This window comes from Cyprinus carpio, chromosome A7 (assembly GCF_018340385.1).
Source record: "Cyprinus carpio isolate SPL01 chromosome A7, ASM1834038v1, whole genome shotgun sequence".
NCBI classification, from domain to species: Eukaryota; Metazoa; Chordata; class Actinopteri; order Cypriniformes; family Cyprinidae; genus Cyprinus; species Cyprinus carpio.
In genome coordinates this window covers 4,534,768-4,559,521 of record NC_056578.1, presented here as the reverse complement: position 1 = coordinate 4,559,521, position 24,754 = coordinate 4,534,768, and the positions used below count along the sequence as shown (strand labels likewise).

The 24,754-nt window shown below is 36.0% G+C and overlaps 2 protein-coding genes across 7 annotated transcripts; one reads left to right on the top strand and one right to left on the bottom strand.

Annotated features, from left to right (window-relative positions):
• Nucleotides 1-837: 837 nt before the first annotated feature.
• On the bottom strand, nucleotides 838-13,940 carry LOC109095505 (protein KHNYN-like). 3 transcript variants are annotated; one of them, XM_042759366.1, is made up of 9 exons: nucleotides 13,794-13,940; nucleotides 10,846-11,081; nucleotides 10,446-10,580; nucleotides 7,746-9,205; nucleotides 5,728-5,858; nucleotides 5,548-5,644; nucleotides 5,205-5,312; nucleotides 4,849-4,950; nucleotides 838-1,664 (listed from the first exon to the last, which is right to left on the bottom strand). In XM_042759366.1, the coding sequence occupies exons 2-9, from the start codon at nucleotides 11,068-11,070 to the stop codon at nucleotides 1,325-1,327; spliced, it is 2,598 nt and encodes an 865-aa protein (XP_042615300.1). In that variant the 5' UTR covers nucleotides 11,071-11,081; nucleotides 13,794-13,940; the 3' UTR covers nucleotides 838-1,324. The 3 variants fall into 3 exon arrangements, with proteins under 3 accessions (XP_042615300.1, XP_018964781.1, XP_018964782.1); XM_019109236.2 differs by lacking the exon at nucleotides 13,794-13,940 and adding an exon at nucleotides 12,780-13,005; XM_019109237.2 differs by lacking the exon at nucleotides 13,794-13,940 and adding an exon at nucleotides 12,780-13,005 and having other exon boundaries at nucleotides 838-1,661.
• Nucleotides 13,160-24,231, top strand: ripk3 (receptor-interacting serine-threonine kinase 3). Of its 4 annotated transcripts, none has more exons than XM_042759385.1 (13): nucleotides 13,160-13,292; nucleotides 15,576-15,901; nucleotides 16,647-16,950; nucleotides 18,279-18,430; nucleotides 20,159-20,208; nucleotides 20,276-20,431; nucleotides 20,506-20,588; nucleotides 20,752-20,824; nucleotides 21,793-21,842; nucleotides 22,567-22,603; nucleotides 22,689-22,738; nucleotides 22,823-22,841; nucleotides 23,982-24,231. In XM_042759385.1, exons 2-13 carry the CDS (start codon nucleotides 15,744-15,746, stop codon nucleotides 24,140-24,142), a joined length of 1,293 nt encoding a protein of 430 aa, XP_042615319.1. In that variant the 5' UTR covers nucleotides 13,160-13,292; nucleotides 15,576-15,743; the 3' UTR covers nucleotides 24,143-24,231. The 4 variants fall into 4 exon arrangements, with proteins under 4 accessions (XP_042615319.1, XP_042615318.1, XP_042615317.1 ...); XM_042759384.1 differs by having other exon boundaries at nucleotides 20,749-20,824; XM_042759383.1 differs by having other exon boundaries at nucleotides 20,746-20,824.
• The last annotated feature ends 523 nt before the right edge of the window (nucleotides 24,232-24,754 follow it).

The following is a 24,754-nucleotide window of genomic DNA, read 5'->3' as shown; positions in this document are numbered from 1 at the left end:
ACTTCATATCTATATACTGAAGGTTTTTACTGAGGGGGTTGTTGATATAATTTAGCTGATTGCATTTTATCTATTTGCGTCTGTAGATTTCAATTACAGTACATATCTTCAAAGGCCGTTTTCTCAAAATGAGTTTGTTTCTCCACTTCAGCAGCACACACACCAATCTTAACAGTTTTATTCCTCTCTGTATTCTGAAGATTTTTCCGAAGGGTTTGTTCATATGTCAATTGCCTGATTTTATATATCGCATTTTATTCCTAAAAACATTGTGAAAATGCATGCCTTTTCATCTCTTGACAGTATTTTCTGATTTATATAATGATAAAAACATAAATCCAAAATCCCCTCTGTAAAAACCTTTTAATCTTACATGTCAACAAAAACAAACAATACTTTTGGACCTGGCTTTATCCAGTTCATTTGCACATAACATTTCAGAAAACTTGTAATATAAAAAATAATTGCAATTCCTAATGTAAACAATCAACTGGGAAGGTATGGTTATAATCTACTGGATATTTTTTTTTACCCTGTTCACTCATATGGCTCACTATGTATACAGCATCAGTAGTACAGTATATATAGTGCCCTCTGCTGGTACACAGCACAACTGTAGCTACTCAGTTTTTAAAAACTGTTCAAATTTATCATACAAATATCACGTAAACATTAGGTGCAGATGTAGTTCTTAATAAATATTACACTATTTAATCAGTTTAAATGTAATATTGAAATAAATCGATAAAAAAATGACTCCACAGTTTGAATCAACAGGGTTACTTTGGTCTGTTACGTTTTATATAGATTACATGCAAAACAAATTCACACACAACCTGATTTATGGAGCTGTTTAATAGGGACAGAGCACATTAATGAACATCTGTATAAAAATACAAAATGTAAACATTCCAGAGCATAGCAACATTGCTCGTGTACATCCGTAGTCCCTGAAAGAAAACCATGAAAACAAGAAAAATATATAAGTAAACTCTTTAAGGCATATTCTTTGCTTGATTTGGTCTCTGACACTCGTTATCTTTTCATTATCCTTACATCATGTGAAAATAAATAGTATCAAGTGTTAACATTTCAGATTAAAAACTCCTAGAAGCACATACTAAAGCACAGTTGTGGTTTAAAAATGTTAAAAAGTTAATACAAACTCATACACACTTGTTGGATATAAATTATGTAAATTATAAATTACGAAAGCACATTAGAAGACAGATGGGATTCAAATAGCTCTGGAGTGGTAAGAAATTATTATTTTGTCAGGAATCTTCTTTTGTATTGATCAGTGCTGCCGGTCACACGTCTGTGTTTATTCCTGTTGTTCCAGGATGAGGTCCGTGAGTCGGCTGACGTCTCTGATGCTCGGGTGGCACTGCAGGATCATGATGATCACGCTTTCCTGGCCAGGAAAGACCTGCACTAATCTCTTCTGCAGCTTCAGCGTCTCCTCCACCGTCCTCTCCCTGACCTCCTGACGCCCCTCGCCCTCATCCCACGGACCTCTGCCTGACCCCTGACCTCTGCTGTGACCCCCCGGTGTCCAGTCTCGGTAGCGCAGCACTTCGGTGTGAGCGTGCGGCACCGCAGGTGAATGAGGAAAGGACGCAGATGCACCTGCGTACGAGTGACTGCCTGGAACAGGTAAACTACTGCGAAGATACAGGCACAAAAACACACATTACTTTGTTAAATTTTAGAGAACATATAGCATATAGATTGGCTCAACGCTACAGACATTAATCATACATCATATATTTTTAAAAAATGGTGTGTTACAGATAAATGGCATCAGTTGGTGGCTCTCCTAAACAACAAAACCCAACAATCCCATTACATCAGCATGTTTCAGCTTAAATATTACACAAAGGTGAAAACACAAAATACTTGTGGCCATTCAGTTTGCAAACCCTGCCTAAATATAATTGCATAATAATGATTCATATTTAAATATATTACTAGTGCATTGTGTTTTTGTGTCACAAGTAGAAATGAATTATGAAGGACTTCAGTGAACTCTTTGAAACACTTCAAAGACTCTAAGTTCAGTCTTTCATCAGTGGACCACTCCCAGCAAGGGGAACAAATATGTTTTCACGGTTGCTTGGACTGAACACATGGCTACAAAGATCTTGCAAAATAAAAGGAGTGAATTTCATCGACAACTTCAGTCTTTTCTGGGGCCATAGACAACTGTTTAAACCGGACGGCCTCCACCCAAACAAACTAGGTGCTAGAGTACTTAAGGACAATATCTACTTCTCCCTCCGTCATCCTTCAGCAGAGTGTGTCAATCCATTCAGCACACACACACCAGGTCCGAGTCATCATGTGGTTGACATATCCCACAAGGACACTGATAACATCACGCAGCCACAACAAGCACTGCTGATGGACTCTATCCCGGCTGAGCCCTGCCCTGCGGCAATAGCAGCAACATTCACAAATGTTTACAGAACAAGCGGGAACCCAGTGTGCCTGTAGCTTTCTCTATTTCAGTTTAATCACGTGATAGAAAGTCTAAGGCCTTCTCAAGCCGAAGGGCAAACTCATCTAATCTGCGGCCTATTAACGCCTCACTTCTTTCTGGGACATTTCCAAACTCCCTGAAAACTGCAGTTGTTAAGTCCCTCCTGAAAAAGAGCAATCTTGATAACACCATTTTGGGCAATTACAGACCAATATCTAATCTTCCTTTTATAGGCAAAATTATAGAAAAGGTAATTTTTAATCAGCTGAACAAATACTTAAACTCTAATGGACACCTGGACAATTTTCAATCTGGTTTCCGACTGCATCACAGCACAGAGACAGCGCTCATTAAGATAATAAATGATATTCGCTTAAATTCTGACTCTGGCAAAAGTGCTGGTATTGCTAGATCTCAGAGCTGCGTTTGACACTGTCGATCATAACATACTACTAGAGAGACTGGAAAACTGGGTCAGGCTTTCTGGGATGGTGCTCAAATGGTGCAGGTCATACTTAGAAGGGAGAGGTTATCATGTGAGTCTAGGAGAGCATAAGTCTAAGAGGACGTCCATGACATGCGGAGTCCCACAAGGCTCAATTCTTGCACCACTCTTGTTTAGCCTGATATATGCTCCCACTAAATCAGATAATGAGAAAGAACCAAATTGCCTATCACAGCTATGCTGATGATACACAGATTTACCTTGCCTTATCGCCAAATGACTACAGCCCCATTGACTCCCTCTGCCAATGTATTGATGAAATTAATAGTTGGATGTGCCAGAACTTTCTTCAGTTAAACAAGGGAAAAACTGAAGTCATTGCATTTGGAAACAAAGATGAAGTTTTCAAGGTGAATACATACCTTGGCTCTAGGGGTCTAACTGTAAAAAAAAAGTCATTAATCATGACATTAATCCACATACATAACTAATATACAACAGTCATGTCAAAGCAGTAAACTAAATCAGCATACTATCATCTCAAAAACATTGCAAGAATTAGATGTTTTGTTTCCAGTCAAGACTCAGAGAAACTTGTTCATGCCTTTATCACCAGCAGGGTGGACTACTGTAATGGTCTCCTTACCGGCCTTCACAAGAAGACCATTAGACAGCTGCAGCTATCCAGAACACTGCTGCCAGAATTCTGACTAGAACCAGAAAATCTGAGCATATCACACCAGTACTCAGGTCCTTACACTGGCTTCCAGTTACATATAGAATTGATTTTAAAGTACTTTTACTCGTTTATAAATCACTCAATGACCTAGGACCAAAATATATTGCAGATATGTTCACTGAATATAAACCTAACAGACCACTCAGATCATTAGGATCGAGTCAGTTAGAAATACCAAGGGTTCACACAAAACAAGGGGAGTCCGCCTTTAGTTACTATGCCGCCCGCAGTTGGAATCAGCTTCCAGAAGAGATCAGATGTGCTAAAACATTAGTCACGTTTAAATCTAGACTCAAAACTCATCTGTTTAGCTGTGCATTTATTGAATGAGCACTGTGCGATGTCTGAACTGATTGCACTGTATTTTACGTATTCACTGTATTTTATGTAAAATCATTTTCTATTTCTAACTGTTTTAAATTCATTTTAAATAAGTAAATTTTTAAATCATTTTCAAAGTTTTAAAATTGCTTGTTTTATTTTTTTATTTTTTAATTATTTTTCTTCATGATTATTTTACTTTCTTTTATGTAAAGCACTTTCAATTACCATTGTGTACGAAATGTGCTATATAAATAAACTTGCCTTGCCTATGTCCAGTACTGTTTAAAAGTTTGGGGTCGGTAAGATTTATTTTGTTTTATTCTTCAAGGATGCATTAAATATATCACAAGTGACAAAGACATTTATAATGTCACAGTAGATTTCTGTTTCAAATAAATAATGTTCTTCTGAACTTTCTATTCATCTGTGAATCCTGAAAAATAAAATGCATCACGGTTTCCACAAAAATATTGTGCAGCACAACCGTTTTCAACATTGATAATAATCAGAAATGTTTCTTGAGCAGTAAATCATCATATTAGAATGATTTCTGAAGATCATGTGACACTGAAGACTGGAGTAATGATGCTGAAAATACAGCTGTGCATCACAGAAATACATTACACTTTAACAGAGATTCATGTAGAAAATAGCTATTTTAATTTGGAATAACATTTCACTGTTTTTACTGTATTTTTGAACTAATAAATGCAGTCTTGGTGAGCACAAGAGACTTCTTTACCAACCACAAACTTTTGAACAGCAGTGCACATCATTTGAGTCAAAAATAACTGGTATCAAAAAAAATCTAAAATCTCTGATGTCTAGAAGACTGTGATGTGGTGTGCATGTTAGTACCTGTTGTGTTTATGTAGGAAGTCTCTCAGATGAGGACCACCGCGGCCCAAAGGATCGTCGGGTAACATGAAAAGATCACCAGCAAACACGTACTGAAGCAAACTGAAACAACACTTTCATCAGTAAATGACAGCGACCGTGACAGATATAAAACATTATTCACACAGACAAAACCTAGTGAGCTACCCTCAAAGGGATCATTTTAAGATGCTTCAGGAAAGCTTCAAATATTGAAGACCTCGCTTTACACACAAAACAATCATAATATACTAGGTAAAAAAAAAATCTGAGATGGGATGACTGTAAATATACTTTATTCAATACTGAAATGTACAAATAATTTTGTCGATGCCCACCTTTTCTTTATAATGTCTCTCCACGCGGGCGACTCATTCACCAGATCTCTCAGGTTGTCATTGGTCACAACCACTCCTTTCGTCTTCTGCGCCAGCTCCAGCATGAATCTAACAAACAATCACTCATTATCTAACGAATCGGCACTGATTTCTGTCCTACAGGTTTCCTGGTTTAGTTTACGCCTCAGCTGCAAGGGATTTGCAGCACACTATTGCACTCAACAAATATTCAGACCTAAAAATAATATTTATGTATTTGAATTGCATGTACAATTTCCATCTATTTGGATCACAAAGTTTAACATAAACGATTGTGTTGATTTGAGATTAAGTGATTAATTACCGGTCATCATATGAGTTGATTCTCTTGCCCTCGACCTCTCTGGATGGAGTGTATTTGAGGAAACCCAGATCGTGGAGTTCAGTCAGGAATTGCCTTTCTACAGAAGACACAGAGCCACATGATGACGCACCGACTGCTGTCACAATACACTGAGATGTCAAAGCATGAAGTGAGCTTCACCTTTAACGTTTGAGTTGTTCTTCTGTCTCCACTGAGGGACAAACACAGTGATTTCACGATGACCTCTCGTCCAAAACTGCTGTACGGCCAGAGCGATGCCTCGACAGGAGAAAAACACCCCCAAACCGTGACTGCGGAGGAAATGGATCAGATTCACAAGTCCATCTACAATTCTGTTGCTCTTTACTCTTTCCCCTGAGTGTGTTTCATTTACTCCCTCGTGCACTTAAACATTCACTCCCTAGAAATTGACTAAATGCACTGCACAAAACATATTATCTGACAAGAAGACCCGACATTTCCTCTGTATTTCAGTCTTGTCTTCTAGCACAAATATCTAAACATGCTTAAATCAAGATTAGGGGTGCACGATAAATATCGGCCGATAATTAATGCGCATCGCGTCAGTAAAGCCGGTTCTCTAATCAGTGGTCAGCTTGTCAGTTAACAACGGCTCTGTGTAGTAACAGCTGCTCTATGTGAAATCACGCACCTGATGGAATTTACCGCTGATTAGAGAACCGGCTTTACTGACGAGATGCGCATTAATTATCGGCCGATATTTATCGTGCACCCCTAATCAAGATACATTTACTGGAGATGCAAAATGACAAATGATATGAAGTTTTGTTTCAAAATTAACTGAATTTACGCATTAAACAAGAACAAATATCTGAGAAATAGGTGTCAGAAAAATAATTCAAAGTGAAAATGTGTATTTTCCTGACCCCACTGGCACATTTTTTTTTTACATAATTTTGACCAGTTTTTTAATAAAAAGACTCCATAACATGTGTTCTTTTAGGATAGTAAAAAGAAATCATCCAAAATACACTTTTAAGTGTTATATCCATCAGTAGATTTCAAATGCAATACGTAACTTATAAAGGCATTTTCTCAAAACAAGTTTCTTTCTCCAATTCAGCAGAACCTAAATACACCAAAATTTACAGTTTTATTCCTCTCTATATTCTGAGGGTGTTTACTGAAGGGTTTGTTGATATATCGTTTGCCTGGTTTTATTATTGCACTTTATCTATTTGAGTCTGTATATTTCATTCACAGTACTTATCTTTAAAGGCCGTTTGAGTTTGAATCTCCACTTCAACAGCACTTACAAACATCAACAAACATCAAAACTTAATAGTTTTATTCCTCTCTACATTCTGAAGGGTTTTACAGAGGGGTTTGTTCATATTTCGTTCACATGACTTTATTATTGCACTTTGTCTATTTGCATATGTAGATTTAATTTCCGATAGAATTTTCAAAGGCCGTTTTCACAAAATGAGTTTTTTCTCCACTTCAGTAACACTTACATACACCAAACTTAGCAGTTTTATTCCTCTCTATTTTCTGAAGATTTTTACTGAGGGGTTTGTTCATATATCGTACGACTGATTTTATACAACATTTTATTCCTAAAAAATTGTAAAATTTAATTTTTTCTGGCTTGTTGACAGTATTATCTGATTTCTGGAGTGATAAAAAGAGACATCCAAAATGCCCTCTATAAAACTTTTAACTCTAATATGTTAACAAAATCAAACAAGATTTTTGAACCTGGCTGACATTACATTTTTAAACATTTAATTCAAGAAAACTTGTAATACACAACGATTGTCTCAATCTTCTGTGATTATTCAGCTGGTCAAAGTACGGTGAAATCTATCAGTAAACATTTTACTGTGTTAACCTGTCGTATCTTGCCTTAACATGTCATTGTGCATCAAGAAAATGTTTCTTGATTTAAGAATGTTTGCGTGTGAATGGATTACAACAAAATTTTTCATGGCACTGTAGTTTTTAACAATACATTTAAAAAAAAAATGCCAAAAGATATCAGTCACTACGCCTAAAAATTCCAATCAATACATGCTATGCTTTAAGTACAACAACACACTAGCGACTGTTGACAGACAGAAATGCATGTGATGCCTTTCGTGAGAATTTAGGGAGTCGACCGATATACACTCTCTCTGTTCTCATTCTGACACACACCATATTGTGGTCTTTACCTCTTTGCGACATTGCTCCCATCAATGATGATCTGCCGCAGCATGGGGTCACCAGGCTCATCCGACAGCTGCAGTTTGAAGGGCGTCTTGAGGCTCTCGAGGAACCGCTGAGGTCCTGTGACCACAGATGCTGCACCTGATCTGCCGTGTTGAGGTTTGTGTGAAATGGACTGGTTGGAGATATTTGGGGAACTGAAATCCAGGTTCTGACGGATAGTCCGTGGAGGCACTTGGACATGTGAATCCATTGGTTGTACTTCGGAGTCTAAGGTTTCAAAGGAGTATGTGGTCTGCGGTGGGCCTCTCACCGATAAAGGCCTACCATTAATGTTCACTGGTTTGGATGTGTCTACTTTTGTGGTGCTCATCTCTGCTTCGGCCTTTCCACTCCCAGTGTCGAGATCTGCAACTGAATTTGGACCAATCTTCCAATCAGCTTTTTTACTGCCACCTCTTGTCCTGTTCACCTCTCCTTGTTTCTGCAGTTGCATGAGCAGCTCGTGTGGCTTGAGCTCGGGTAGATTGCTGCACACTTCCATTACGGTCTCTTCGGTGTAGCCACAAGTGGCCGCGGCCTTCTTCAACACATCCAAGACAAAGTCTTCCTCTTTAGCATTGGGTTCTCCTTTACTGGCTTCTAGTATTTGAAGTGCCTCATGCATTTCTCCACCAATTCCCGTCACATTCTGGGACTCGCTGCGGCGGTTTCGCTGGCCGGTTTTGTCCTGCTCTTGCTGGATCAAATCCAGAAGCTGCGAGGCTTCTTTGGGACCGGTTCGGCCTAGAACAGCTTGCACCACGTCCTCTGCAAATCCCATTGTGGTGAAGAACATGAGGAGGTGGTCGAAATCCTCTCTGCTCCCTGCAGACAACAGAACAGCATTCTGCGATGGTGTTTTAGATTCGGTTTCTTGTGGCGAACCTTGTTCTGGAGACTCTAAGAGTGTTGGGTCAATGGTCAAACCTTGGGAAAAAGGATTGCTGGATTTGCTGCTGAAATCATCCGTGCCATTAATTCTGTGATGGGCAGATTGTTGAAAAAAAACTGGCTGCTGGGAAGGTGAGTTCTCTGCATTATAATTCGATCTCAGACGTCCTTCAGAGCCTCCAAAATCAATTTCATCAACAGTTCTTTGCTTCGCCCATGAACCATTGCCTTTGAACGGGATCAAACTTTCCCGGTCCCACTTTGCATACGAGTCCAATCCAGACTGCTTCACCAAATCCAGCAGAACCTCTTTCACAAGCACAGGTAACACTAGCAGGTCTAGGGTGTGACGGTCCTCCAGACTCTCCACGATGGCTTTGAAGGCCCGACGCGACTCCAAGGATTCGAGTCCAGCCTCAGTACGCCGTCCCTGGCTGCTCTTGTACTTCTCCACCAGGTCTGTAATAAAGGAATAGGCTTTCACTACAGGTTCTGCCAGCCCGGTTATGAGGACGATGCCTTGAGATCCCACCTGTAGGACAGATTTAGTCACATGATGTTCAGAAGATGGATCATTATATGTATGCTGTAACTTACTCTTGGTAAGCAACCTTACAATTTTGGGTCATACTTGAAAAATTGGATTTAAAAGTGCAGCAAAATGTTGAGTTTTACAAAGTACATTTAATGAAACGAATACTGAATGAATATGTGCATTAAGTCTACAAATGATCAAAGTGTACTCAAAAAATTATCGAAAAGAGCATACATTTCCTAAAACAGATTATTATTATTATTATTATTATTTTTTTACTTGTTTTAAATATCTACAAAATGTGAACCATACATGCACACTCTTTTTTTTTATTAGTGTCCAGGTTATATTCAGAACCGAATACAGAAAGCACAAGTTATGCATTTATGCATTACATATGTTTATCAAGAAACGTTTATATTCCAGTTGTTTTGCATTTTATGTAGTTTGTTTTGATTTTCATTTTACATTTGTCTTAAAGTTTACACAGTTTTATACTTAAAGTTTACACAATTTACAATTTTTTTTTAAATTATTTTATGCATTTTTTCATGTTACCTGTTATCGTGCATTTTATGCATTTTTTTAAGTGACGTCTTTTTTATGCCATTTTTATGTAATGTTCATCTTCGATCTTATGCATTTTTATTTTTTGTTACATTTATCTTGCATTTTATGCATTTTTTTAATGTTACAATAATTTTGCATTTTATGCATTTTTATGTCATTTCTTATGTTATTATTTTGATTTTCTTAGGTAAGCTTTATCTTGTTTTATGGCTGTTTAGATACATTTCAAATATTTCCAGATATCTCTCTTTTTGGGCACAGAGGCCACTGTAGTGTCTCTGTCTCACCTTCTGTTTTTCCTAGTTTCGAGTAACAAAGGTCGTAGAATTACATCTTGATGGAAATATGAATATGGAAATTATGTCATGAATAGTAAAAAAGGCGTTGCTGCAGGGAGGCGGGTGGAAAATCAAGCTCGTTCACGCACGCACCATCTTCAGATATTTGCGCAAGTTAGATCTGAATGGAAGTGTTTCATAAAAAAAAGTTTATGAAAAATCAGGTTTGGCTCTAATGTTTTTGTGCTGTGCAAAGGAAAGTAACCTATTTACACCAAAACCTCCAGCTATATATACTCTAAATAGGGGTTACAGTACAGTAGCATTGAAACTATATCAGAAAATACAGCAGTAGCACAAATGATCTTTAGAAAACACTTTTTACTCACCACTATGTGAGCGGAGGTATTTTTAATCAGGCAATCCATAAACAGCCCTTTAGCACCACAGAAGACACAGTTAAGCACTTCAGGAAACTGGATCTCTTGCTGAGTTTCCTGATTGACGACACCTTTCACAAAAAGCTACAAGATGCATAACAAATAAGTTGAGTAAACAACTCAGACATTCTAACAGGAAACATTTCTATTGTAATAATGGCCTTTGAATCCTTAAACCAACCCATGCATCTGTGATGGGAAGAAATGAACTAAACATCATGTCTGTTGTGATGTTGCTTTGCAGCTTAGACTTGTTATTCCACTTCATACAGGACTTTATAAATAAATGTTGTTGTTGTTGTTTCACTTAAGGAACACAGAAACTGAAAGTCTTAAGTGTGTGAAGCACCTTGGCTGCCTGCACGTCTCCTGCAGTCCCCCGCAGCTGCAGCCAGATCAGTCCGCTCTGCGCAGACAGAGCGTCCTCTCCTCCGATACTCAGCTTCACCCCAAAGATTCGCTCGACGCTGGGCTGCAGAGCCACCAGCGCCCCCCTCAACACACCTGCACAGGTGAACTCATCCTCAACCTCCTGCTGCTCCATCTGCTGGGATGTGAGGCCTGAGAGAGCCATGATGCAACTCACTGAAAGAGACGTGAGAAGGAACACCAGTCAATGCTCATGATTCAGCCTTGTACAGTAAGACCAACCCTGGACCAAGACGGAATATGATCTGGAATATAAAGTTCAGTTAGTAGTTTATTTTCTACGGGAGGCCTCAAACAAAAATGCCTTTCAGAAGGTTTAATGTGGCTGGCAAATTCAGATTTGTGATCACTAACACATATTAACTGGTTCCATAATGTTTTCTTTTCTCAAAAAGATATTTGAGGAATGAGTGTAACAAAGAAAAAGGTGTTTGAAAACCCTGAGTAACGACTATATGTTTATTGATTTTCCACAAATTACAAATAGACAAAACCATCAACAACATGCATTAATTTGGAGCTTAAGAAGAGAAAGAACAAGCAAATGATAATAATAATAATAATAATAATAATAATAAAGTCTGATTTCAACATATTAGCATAAGTTTTCATCGTACAGAAGTTCTAATTAATGAAATCCAAAAAGTATAACATTGGCAATCCCAGGAGGGTCCAAATAATTTCTTCCACTAACATTAATAGCATGTTCATTCAAAGTTATCTGGTCTTTAATAACGTTCTTTTTCATTTCTACTTAAAAGTTTCAGATGGTTTAGAGAACATCAAAAGTCATGTTTGGAAAACAGCTAAATGGAAATCCCAGATAGCACAGGTACGTCTGCAAGATGTCTGTTAAAGATCGCTTCATCACAATAACGTTTATATTACTAATAAGCCAACATCTCTGGCTTTTTTTTTGCTAAAAGTTATTTCAGGGTTTCGATCTCTCAACTGAGAGAACACATCCTGTTTATTGCATTATAAATAAACAGGGGGAAGTCGTGGCCTAGTGGTTAGAGTTGGACTTCTAACCCTAAGGTTGTGGGTTTGAGTCTCGGGCCGGCAATACCACGACTGAGGTGTCCTTGAGCAAGACACCGAACCCACAGTTGCTCCCCGGGCGCTGCAGCATAAATGCTCCGGGTGTGTGTTCACAGTGTGTGTGTGTGTTCACTGCTGTGTGTGTGCACTTTGGATGGGTTAAACGCAGAGCACCAATTCTGAGTATGGGTCACCATACTTGGCTGTCTGTCACGTCACTTATAATTAATATTACATTTAAACTTTGACTATAGCCTAGATAATTGTACTATTTATGAACCTCAAAGCATATGTTTGTGTTACTCCATAATGATGTTCTATTTGAGGGCATTTGTAGTGTAGGTATAGGGCCCAAACATGACCTCAAGCCCAGGGGCCCCGCCCCCTAAGTCCTGCCCTGTATAGGCGTATAGAAGCAGACACTGAACACTGTAAAAAAAAAAAAACAAATTTTGCAAATGCAGATCTTCGTAATGTATGTGTGCTATCAGGAATTCTATTAATGTTTTCGCTGAAGATTAAACACCAAAAAAAAAAAAGATAATACATCAAGTCACTGCACTATTTGAGAGAACATTTAGAAATAACATTTTAGAACTTAATTAGAACGTTAGCAAGACGTTCTTAGAACATATTTATATTCGAGTACTATTATACGGGTTTCGCAATTAAAATCGGCCAAACAATTAAATATTATAATGTTCTACAAGTGACTAAAAACAAGATTCGTTTGACTAGACGAACGCAACCGGTTTCCAAGAAAACCTCAACAAGTATAGAACAGAAATACGTACAGTAGACAGGCGTTCTTACCATAATCGCGTGAACTTTAAAGTGCGCTCTTTCGTCTGTTTACGAAGCGTCGCGATAAACAATCCGGAGCGCTCTCCTGCGACACTCCAGATTCAGTCCAAATTTAGTCCTGCTCGCTTACAAAAGGCTTCTTTTGGTTTAGAAATCGCCCGTGGTTTCGCGAGACTCGTCGGTCCACATTTTGGACAGGTCATGATGATTGTTGATCAAATGAAACCAAAGGGAAACTTTGCTGAGCGTCTTCTACCGTAAAGAACGGAAAGAACGCGCGTCGACAATCTGCTGACGCGCTTCAACGCGCGCTCACATACATCTGCAGGCGTGGGACACAGAAACACGCGTGACATCTGATCAGAAACGATTTAAAAACACGCAATGTGACTTAATATATGAAAGTGCGTGAAAAATACACGGACGCAGATTTTATTATGGCTCGAGGCAGATGCAGTCACAGCGTGCGGGAATTTCCACTGACGCAAACAGCCACATCCGTTTAAACTCAACAGCAAACAGGTATAACCTACAGATAAAATGAACAAGTCTAATGACTATCGACCAAATGTGTTTTAAACGCGTTTATAGGCACATATATAACATTATCTCTTACACGTTTCACTTGTAGGCTATCAGAATGGGGACAATTTCTCGTTTTTAAACATAGTGTTTAACATGTTTTTAAACTTAACATTACTAGCCTACTAATAGGCCTAACTGACTTTATAATTTTACTGAAGAACTTTTAAAAATACTACAGCATTTTAGGATGAAAATACAACATTAAAAACATATCAGTGGAACACTGTAGTTTTCCTATTTTTAATTTAACAAAGAAATTAAAAAGCATGTGAAGACGGAGAGGCTGGGGATTGGAAAGCCCTATAAAAATGAGCATAACAGGGAAAGTTCTGGCAAGGTTCTCTCAAAGTTATGAACAAACGTTCTTCCTGTAACGTTATGTAAGCGATGCCATAGAAGAACCATGTTTGGTTCCACAAAGAGCCATCTCTTTCTTACCTTTTTATAATCTGAAGAACCTTCTCTCAGCACAGATAACCTTTGGTGAAACAGAAAGGTTCTTCAGATGTTAAAGGTTAGACACAAAGGTTCTTCTGGGATCGTGAAGCACCTTTATTTTTAAGAGTGTATACTGTTTCAGTGGCGCAAAAAGTGGGTATGCGCTATATGCGGCGCATAGGGGCGCCGCACCATGGGGGGCGTCAAAGCGATGGTTAATTTTTTTTTAAATAATAAAAGTTATATAAATTTATATAAAAGTTATATATATAAAAAGTTATATAAATTTTAGAGGACTAACAGGCTAGAGTAGGCGCCGGTGCCCTCATAAGATTCCATCATAGAATTTAGACAGAAGGGTATCGCGAGTGGGCGGGGCGCCGTGAGCGCTGAGTGAGCAGCAGTAACGTTAGCGAGTTGTCGTCGAAACTCGAAAAAGATGGATAAAGCAAAAAAGCTATCGGGGGCTAAAAATAGAAAAAGAAAGAGGGAAAATGAGATGTCAGGGGATGCAACAGCAGCTAAATAAGTGGATGGTGAAAGGCAACAGGTAGGATTTAAAATGTGACGTATATGCTTGGAGGCTTGCAAATACGTTATTCATGTTAACAGACTAGCGTTTGCTAACACTGGGAATGTAGCAGACAGATATTGTAGCTAGCTTAGAATATGCAAAACCGAGGTTGCTGAGCTGAAAACTGAAAAATATAAGGTAGCATTTACAATAAATGACAAGAATCTGGAAAGCAACTTTAATATCTCTGGTTTACCATGGAATCATGCATAGATTTGCTACCAAACTTGGAGGCTTGCAAATATTAATGTTGACTGGCAAGTGTTTACTAACTTACTGCAAAATAATGTTGCTGATATCTACATTTAGATTTTGGTTAAAAACCCTATGGTACCAATCCCTGCATGCCATATCTCAATTTTATTAAAGTAAAATAACAACTGGTAAATATAAGGTAGCATGCACAATACATGAATAGAATCTGGAAAACATTACTTATGCAATAAGGCTGGTTTATCATGGAAACAAATATATATATATATATATATATATATATAGATATATATATATATATATATATATTTTTTTTTACCATTAGCTGTTCATGTTAACTCAGCTGTGCTGTCAGACATACAGGCTACAGTTACATCTGCTGGGTGACATGTAAGCTGTAATTAGGGTCACATCTCTCTCTCTATCTTTAAAGATCTGTGTTTTATATATACTTTAAAATAAACATTTATTATTTTAAGCCCATACATGATGTCCGGCACACTTATTTATTTAAATAAGGGGGGGGGGGGGGGGGGGGAGTGGGCAAAATTTTTTGCTGCATACCCCCCCTAACCACTGGAGTTGCAACCCCATGTGCTGTTTGCACTAAACATTATTTATACAAAACAGAATATTACCTTCAGTGTTTTCTCTGTGGAAACGTAAGCACAATAAACATTATTTATACACTGTTCATGTAATGTTTTCTGAAACATCCTAGTTTCACGTTTGTCTAAGGTTTATTTTAAACGTTAATACTTAGCCTACTAGTCTCAGATGCTTCAGAAGATTCAAAAGTAACGTTTGTTTGCAAAGTTCTAAAATGGAACGTTCTCCGAAATGTTTAAAAGCTGTTTTTAAAACATTTGTAACTTTCAGAGACATTCAAAAATAACAGTGTTGAACTAATGGGAACGACAGCGAAACGTTCTTAGGAGGTGTTTTTGTAAACTGAGAGCGTTCAGTAACGTGAGCTCAGATCTCCTCGCGCTCAGGTGCACAGGTGAGGTGACGTCATCGGACAGGCTGTGGTGGGGAAGTGAAAGCGCTTCTCGATGTGGAAGCGTCGCCATTAACGAGCAGCTCACGCGGAACATGACACTTCTAATCATTCTCCGGGGTGGCCGTGCTCATAAAGCAGTCGCGGAGTAGATTCGTGTGAGATGGACGATAGTTACTGCATCCAGCTGAAGGTGTTCGGTGATGAGAGTCTGCGGTGCTGGAAGAACATCGGGTCCGGCGGGTTCGGAGAGGTCTACCGGGCGAAGCACACGACTCTGGGGATGGACGTGGCCATCAAGTTATTACATTATAAACACGGGTAATCTGACAGCACGTGGACATTGTTTACCACGACAGCCATTACCTTTACATTGCCTAATCCAACCTTACTGATGTAAAGATATTATACATTAACTTAGCCTTCAAACAGTAGACGCGAGCTTTCTTTCTTTCTGTTTGTTGAACGGGGCAAGTTGTCACACCGGGAAGTTGACTACATCACGTGACACAATGAAACTGACAGCAAAACAGGAGAAATATCACTGTAAAATCAAGAGAGGTTTCAGAAATTTGGCCATTCATTTTTTTAAGTAGAAAGACTGGTATAGTATTTATTATTATTATTATTTATTTTTTGGGGGTAAAACATACCTTAATAATCTTTATTTACATCTTAAGCCTACATCTTTTTTTTTTTTTTACAGTATAAAACAGATTTTGTAGTACATTTTACAAGAAAATACTATTTCAATCATTTTCCTTCAAAATTTCACGTTTAATTCAGTTTTTTTTTCTCGCCACTTCTAAGTGAAAACTGTTTCAGAGTAAATCCTACAGCAGTTTTTCTAGTCATTATCATTGGATAGCAGGTTTCCATTGTGACAACTTACCCCATCCCGTCCTGTTGGTCATCCCTACCAAATTACCACAATTTTAACGTAGTAAAAGTTACCATGGTGAACTTTTTAGTGGGTGTATATATATTTACGTCACTATATTTAACCACTATATATAATCAGCGAACTGTTGCAGATGTTGACTTGCTCCTGTTTCTGGTCATGCAGCAGATCCTCCATTCAGAGAGAAGCTCACCTGATGTTCCAGGGCGGGAATCCCAACGTGATCAGGATCTTGGGTCTGTACGAGGGCCATGTGGGCAGCGCAGGGCTGGTGATGGAGTTCATGCCCAAGGGTTCGGTGGCCGATCTGCTGCAGACGCTGGCCGGACCGCCGCCGTGGCCTCTGACCTTCCGCATGGCGCACGAGATCAGCCTGGGCATGAACTTCCTCCATCATCTGTCTCCTCCGCTCCTGCATCTGGACCTGAAGCCCAGCAACGTGCTGCTGGACGACAGCCTCCGAGCCAAGGCCAGCCGCTTACATGTGCTTTATCACACCCAAATTCTGAATCTATCCGGATTTTCATTGTGTAACTGAGGTTTAATAATCAGTTGAATTTTAATAATCAAAAAGGATTTCGAATCAGTTGAATTCATAAGACGTTAACAATTGTAATAATAATTAATTGCACTTTTTTAAAAATAATAGTGCCCTATGAAGTATTTTCTCAAATTTAGTTGTATTATTATTTTTTTTCCACGTTATATTTTCCCTTTTCATTTTTCTGGATTCTGTTTTAATGATTTAAAATTAGCTTTAATTATCAAAAAAGGATGCCTAATCAGTTGAATTCATAAAACTTATCAATTTACTTATTACATTTTTAACAATAATAGTGTGAAATGTTTTATTTCCTCAAATTCAGTTTTATTTTTCCCCAGATTCTGTTTACCTTTCTAGCTTTCTAGTTTTAATGTAATGTTTTAATGTTTAATGTTATAATGGTTTGAATTAACTTTAATTATCAAGAAATTATGTCTAATCAGTTGAATTTATAAAACTTTAACAACTTCATAATTTATTTACCTCATAGGGCCTTATAACTTTTTTTTTTGTGAAATTCTGATTTGTCAGGTATTTTTTTTAACACTTTTCTGTGTTTTATGATTTAAATTCAAAACACAATTTCGGTAATCAAATTAATTCATAAAAATGTAACCATTTAAGTAATCCTTTATTTTTATTTAATTTGTTTGCAGTCACTGCACAACAGAGATTTACTGTTTAAATTAAAACTAACACATGTAAAACTGTGTGATGTTCCTTTAAAAAAACTATTATTATTATTATTATTATTACCACTACTACTTTGAGGAGTACTGCATAACAGTCTACTACTATTCTACTATAACACGCTGTCCTTGTTATTAAATGAATTATTTCAGCTCTACACCACTTCTTTCAGTTGGATGGAAATTTAATTCAGGTCAAGATGAGGTATTTACAGGAAGGTTATTGAGTCGATTATTAACGGATTCTTTGGTTGCATGTGATGCACAGTTCTCCGTGTGGATCTGCTAAAGGAACGGGATCTTTTGACCTCTCTTTAAGAAACATGTCTGAGAGCTTCTTCAGACTGGCTTTCAGAGCCTTATTAAAAAAACACTTCTGACACTAGACTCAACAAATGTAATAACGCTTCTAGAATTAAAATCTGTGTCCATATCAGATTCCCTCTACACATGATTATTAGCCCCTTTGAGCTAAATTGACATTGTCTTTGAAAACAGTGCGTGAAAGAGGCCCAAACGCATCAGACTTGATTGAACCTCTCTTTGTTTCTGTCTGTCCTGCAGCTCACAGATTTCGGTCTGTCCCGAGTGGCCCGAAGCGTTTCTAGATGCTCCGGAAAGAAAGACGAGGACGAGGGAGGAACGCTGAGCTACATGCCTCCAGAAGCGCTGCAGTCCATCAACTACAAAGCCAACAAATCCTCCGACGTCTACAGGTACACCACAAATACTGAAGCACAGTTTCTTTAAACATGTTTTTAACCTCAACTGGGCTGCATTTATTTAATCAAAAATACAGTACAAATAGTGAAATATTATTCTAATGTAAAACAGCTGTTTTCTGTGTGAATCTCTGTTAAAGTGTAATTTATTTCTGTGATGCACAGCTGTATTTTCAGCATCATTACTCCAGTCTTCAGTGTCACATGATCTTCAGAAATCATTCTAATATGATGATTTGCTGCTCAAGAAACATTTCTGATTATTATCAATGTTGAACACAGTTGTGCTGCACAATATTTTTATGGAAACTGTGATGCATTGTATTTTTCAGGATTCACAGATGAATAGAAAGTTCAAAAGAACAGCATTTATTTGAAATAGAACTCGTTTGTAACATTATAAATGTCTTTACTGACACTTTTGAGCAATATAATGCATCCTTGATGAATAAAAGTATTCATTTCTTTAAAAAAAAAACTTCAAAATTTTGAATGTGACCGTATTACTACAATAATGCCCTTTTTATTAATTTATTAATTAATTGAATTTTCAAATAATACAAGAACTACAGCAAACGAGTGTAACACAAGAAAAAAAATATTTGATCAATATTTCCAAGAAATTTAATTTTAACATATTATAATGTTATTACATATATCATTATCATTATTATTATATTATATCATTATTATTATTATGAAATGTATAGGAACATAGAATATGAAAGTTATAATTATGAACTCCATTGACTTCAGTGGATTTATTAAAATTCCTTTGAATTCATGACTCAAAAGTTATGAAACCTACATGTTGTTTTTCTAACAAAACAACACCAAAGCTACATAAATATTACTCTGGAATGTTTTTAATCCAAATATATTAATTTTACTTGAATAAACTTTGTTTGTCTGTTTATAATGACTTTGTGTGTGCATATTCACATTTACCAACAAAATTCAGTCCAGAAAGAGGCTCAATGTATCTTACAGAAGCAATGAGACAAATCTAACTAATGGATATTACTGTGTGTATATATATATATATATAATTTTAAGTGTGTAGCCACAGTTCACTTCTGGGTCAAAAATGACCCGAAAGTGTAAAAAATGGGTTTAAATGGATATATCTCTTTAAAAAATATATATATATAAAAAAAATGAAAAAATACATATGTATTTTGATAACTGTAATCCATATGCAACGTTATTTTCTAATTTTTTAGTTTTTAATGTATTTTATGTACCACTTCAAAACTGGCTCGAATGTAAAAGGTGTTACAATTTAGTTTAAATGGTTATCACTTAAAAAATATATATTTAAAAATCTGAAAAAAAGATGTGTATTTTAATAGTCTTAATCCATATGCAAAGTTTTTTTCTGTACTTGAATCAATGATTTTATTTTAGAAAATTTTATTTACTGCTTTTAAACTGATCCGAGTTCAAAAGGTGTAACAATTTAGATTAAATAGTTAAATATCTTAAAAAACGAAACAAAAAAACAGAAAATATATTAACGAATGATCGTTTAATCCTTATGCAAAGATTTTTCTCTACTAAAAATGCTGAATTTTTATAATGTTTTATGTATGTCCTCTGAGCCGAATGCGAGAGGAGGGTTCAGACGCTAGCTCCTCCTCCAGATTCACTCATTCATGACTGAGATGAAGATGAAAGCGTGTTGTGTGATAACCAGTGTTTTGTGAACGGTGTGATCTGCAGTTACGGCGTCCTGCTGTGGTCCATGGTCACCGGGAGAGAGCCGTACAGCGGTAAGCGTCCTTCAGCTGCTCTCTCGTCCCCGTCCACACCACTGTCTCACTCGTGTCCGTCCCGCAGACGCTCTGTCCAGTATGGTGCGCTTCCGGATCCCTCTGGGGGACAGACCTGACCTGGCGTCCATAGACCGCCGTGAGACCCAAGGTCTGGATGATATGGTGAAGCTCATGACTGAATGCTGGCATCAGGACCCCGACAGGAGACCGTCGTTCCTCTGTGAGACTGGAGCCAGTCCCTTCCTCATGAGAATCAGCCTCGCCGTTTTCTCACCTCACTGTCTCTGTGTTCAGGTTGTGTTAATGAGACCCAGAAGATCTTACAGATGCACAAACATGGACTCAACGATGCCGTCTATGATGTTCTGAAGCTGCTGGTACAGTTCATTTTTTGTTTTATTCACCAATTCTGTCAAACAGTGTGAGTGGCGTAAACACTTAAATATATCCAAACGCCAGTTTGCAGGAGAAAGAAAATTCACTCAACATTTTTTTTTTTTATCCTTGGTTAACCCTATCTTTTCTCATACGCAGGATGATGATGATGATGATGATGATGATGAAGTCTGTTCCGGTTTGAAATCAATCCAGATCAGCCGTAAACCACTCAATGGTACTAAATGTTGACTATATATGTATGTGTGTGTATGTATATGTGTATATATATATATATATATATATATATATATATATATTATATATATATATATATATATATATATTATATATATATATACACATATATATACACATACATACATATATATATATATATATATATATATATATATATATATATATATACATATACATATACATATATACAGTGTATATATATATATAAAATTTATTTCAGCTATTTGCCAAAGCAGCTTTTAACTTGTCTTACTTAGTTTAACTTAAACTACTAAAATATCTCAAACTAAATACATTAAAACTATTAAGTAAAATAAAAAAATAAAAAAACTATATAGACCTATGTAAAAATAAAATATAAAATAAAAATCAAGAACATACAACAAAATGACTACAACTTTAATTAAAATTAAAGGTAAAACAATATATATACACACACACACACATATATATATATATATATATATATATAATATATATATATATATATTATATATATATATATATATATATATATATATATATAAAATAACAAAACGTAACAAAAACTAATAATATTATCTCAGTGGTACTAAAATATCACTGTTTCCATAAAGGAAGCATATTAAATGTACAGAAATCGCTTTCTGAATTGGTATTATTATTATAATGGTCTGAAAGTGAAGTCAATATGAAATCTAAATCAACCCTGTTTATGTTCTTCTGCTTCAACTGCTCCTGGTTTTCTCGTGGTTGTAGTGATTGATCAGTTGATGTTATTCTAGAGAACAAAGGTCTGTCGCTCAATCCCTCTGATTTGACAGTGGATTCCTGATGGAGAAGTCCAGTCCTGCTCTCCTGTGGTTTGCATGACAGGACTAGTGTTATGATGTATACTGGACGTGTGTCACATTGTGGACGTCAGACGGTTCATGAAGCCGTTTTATGTTGATCTTTGTGTTTCAGAAGCCGTTCCTCAGGGTTCGTCCTGCGTCACTGGACCGCCTCCTCAACAGGTATCTAAACAAATTATAATTAAACTTGTAAATAAAATTCAAATCTTAACACTCTTAACTAATTTAAAGAAGTTAGCGTAATTGATTTAATAAACATTACATTTATTTGTTTATTTTAAACAAATTTTGAAAAAAATTATTTCTCATTAATTGTGCTCATAAAACTCAACAGTCAGCTCATACTTTTTACAACAACAACAAAAACACACACTAAACAACTAACGCTAAAAACACATCTTTATTTGACCCTCTAGCACTCTATTCTAATTCTGTTCTTAAAAACTTTCCCCTTTTAGACTTGCACTCTATTCATTTACTAACTGTTTGTTTTCTTAAAAAAAAAATATGGTTTTCTAATCTTTTTTTATTCTATCTATTTGTTTTCTTTTTATTTATTAAACAATTAACAAAAGCAAAAAGAAAAAAAAGAAAAAAGGGCCTCTAACACTATTCTTGCTCTATTCTTTTTCACTTTCACTTTCACTTTTATTCTATCAGTTTTCTTTTTATTTATGATATAATTTAAAAACCCTTGTACGTGAGCTGCGTTTAAATAACTGAGACTTGTTATAGCACTTGTATATCATTTCTCTCTTGTTGATTTTGACTGCTTCTATCGATTGCTAAATGACTAAATGTAGTGTAAATGTAAAAAATGAATGTATTTAAATGAATAAAGCAAGCTGAACTGAGGATGTGTATTAACTAATATTTTGTCTTGTAGGAAACTGCCGTCAGTTACACAAAACCCACGAAGAAAGGTAATCTGAGTCACAGAGAGGCATTATGATGATTCACATGATTTGTTTGGTGCTGAACGCATTTGTTTGTTGTTGTTTCTCACAGAATCACGTCCTCGTCCTGCTCCGCCGGCGACGTCTGTCAGAACAACACAGGTCTGAAACAAACAATCAAACACCTCCGGTTCATATTTTCTTCTGTCCTAACGTCCCGCTCTGTGTTTGTGTGTCCTCTTACAGCGGCAGACTTCAACACCAGGTCAGTTTCACACGCTTTCATCTCACTCTGAGGGGAACTGTAGCTGACACATTTCATGATAAACGTTAACGTGTAAGCAGGGCTGTTGATGGTTATAATAACACAAAGTGATTTATTATCAGCGCTGGAAACTGTTCTGCTGCTGCTTCAGATTTTTTTGTGGAACCTGTGATACTTTTTTCAGGATTCTTTGGTGAATAAAAAGTTAAAAAGAAGAGCATTTATTTGAAATAGAAATCTTTTCTAACAATATACACTACAGTTCAAAAGTTTAGGGTCAGTACATTTTTATGATTTCTTTTTTTGAAAGAAATTAAAAAAAAATTCAGCAAGGATGTTAAATTGTTAAGAAGTTATAGCAAAGATTTATATTGTTAGAAAAGATTCATGTTTTAAATAAATGTTGTTCTTTTTAACTTTTTATTCATCAAGTAATCCTGAGAAAAGTATTGCAGTTTCCAGAAAAATATTTGACAGCACAACATTGATAATTCTAATAATAAATCAGCATATTAGAATGATTTCTGAAGATCATGTGACACTTTATACTGGAGTAATGATGATGGAAATTCAGCTTTGCATCACAGAAATAAATTATATTTTAAAAGATATTAAAATAGAAACCATTATTTTATATTGTAATAACATTTTGCAAGATTACTGTTTTTTTATCAAACAAATGCAGCCTTGATGAGCATAAGATACTTCTTTAAAAAACATTACAAGTCTTACTGATCCCAAACTTTTGATTGATTATTTATCTTAATTCAATTACAAATTTTAATTGTGAAGATCACAATAAATAACCATCTTTGATGGTCATCATATACCTGTAGAACAAATAATAAGTTAAGCTTGTTTCTGCTACAGAATAAAAATAAAAAAGGTAATTGTAATTTTTTTTAAATCTTACAATTTTGACCTTTTTCTTGTAATTTTAAGAAAATGTCAGAATTGCAGGATATAAACTCCTTATTGCAAGAAGAAAATTCAGAATTCTTGAGATAAAAAAAAAAAATGTATTACCTTATTTTATAGATGTTTTTCTTTTTATTGCATGGTGGAAGCTGGCTTACATTCAGTATTTGTTTTTACCTTAAAAAAAAATTTCACTCATCCGTCTTTCTGCTCTCCTCTCAGGCGGCATCCAGATCACCATGTCAAACGTCTGTGGAGTTCAGATCGGCAACAACAACATCATGAATATCGTTCAGAAGCAGCGACGGAGACACCAAACAGCTCCTTCCAGAGTCGGCACGTCTTATTCGCACTCAGAGAACTCCCCGAAAAAACCCCAGTGACCTCTTCACACTCTCTTCTGCAGGAATCAGCTCTCGTTCAGTGTTATAAGACAGACTATACCTGTGACTTACAGTGTAGCTGGACACTCCAAAAATATCCAGACCTAAATGTCAATTTGATGTGTTTGAATTGCTTATAAAATGACCATCCATTTGGATTACACAGTTTTAACATAAACTAACTAATAAACTTAATGTGATGCATATTTGTCAGTGATACATAAACAAAGCAGGTCAGATTAATAATAATGTTTTTGTTACTTGAAATAAACATTTTATTCATATATATATATATATATATATATATATATATATATATATATATATATATATATATATATATAATATAATATATATATATATATGTATATAATGTGTGTATATATATATATATATATATATATATATATATATATATATATATATATATATATATATAAAATTATATATATAATGTATATGAAGTAAAATACATATAAAAATGTAAATGTTTTAGTATTCTAGTTCTCAGTTCCATTCAGTTTAACCTGATGTACTTAACACTAAAATTTAAAAATTAACTCTATAGACGTTTAAAAAAAAACACAAATTATAAAAATGACATAAAACAAC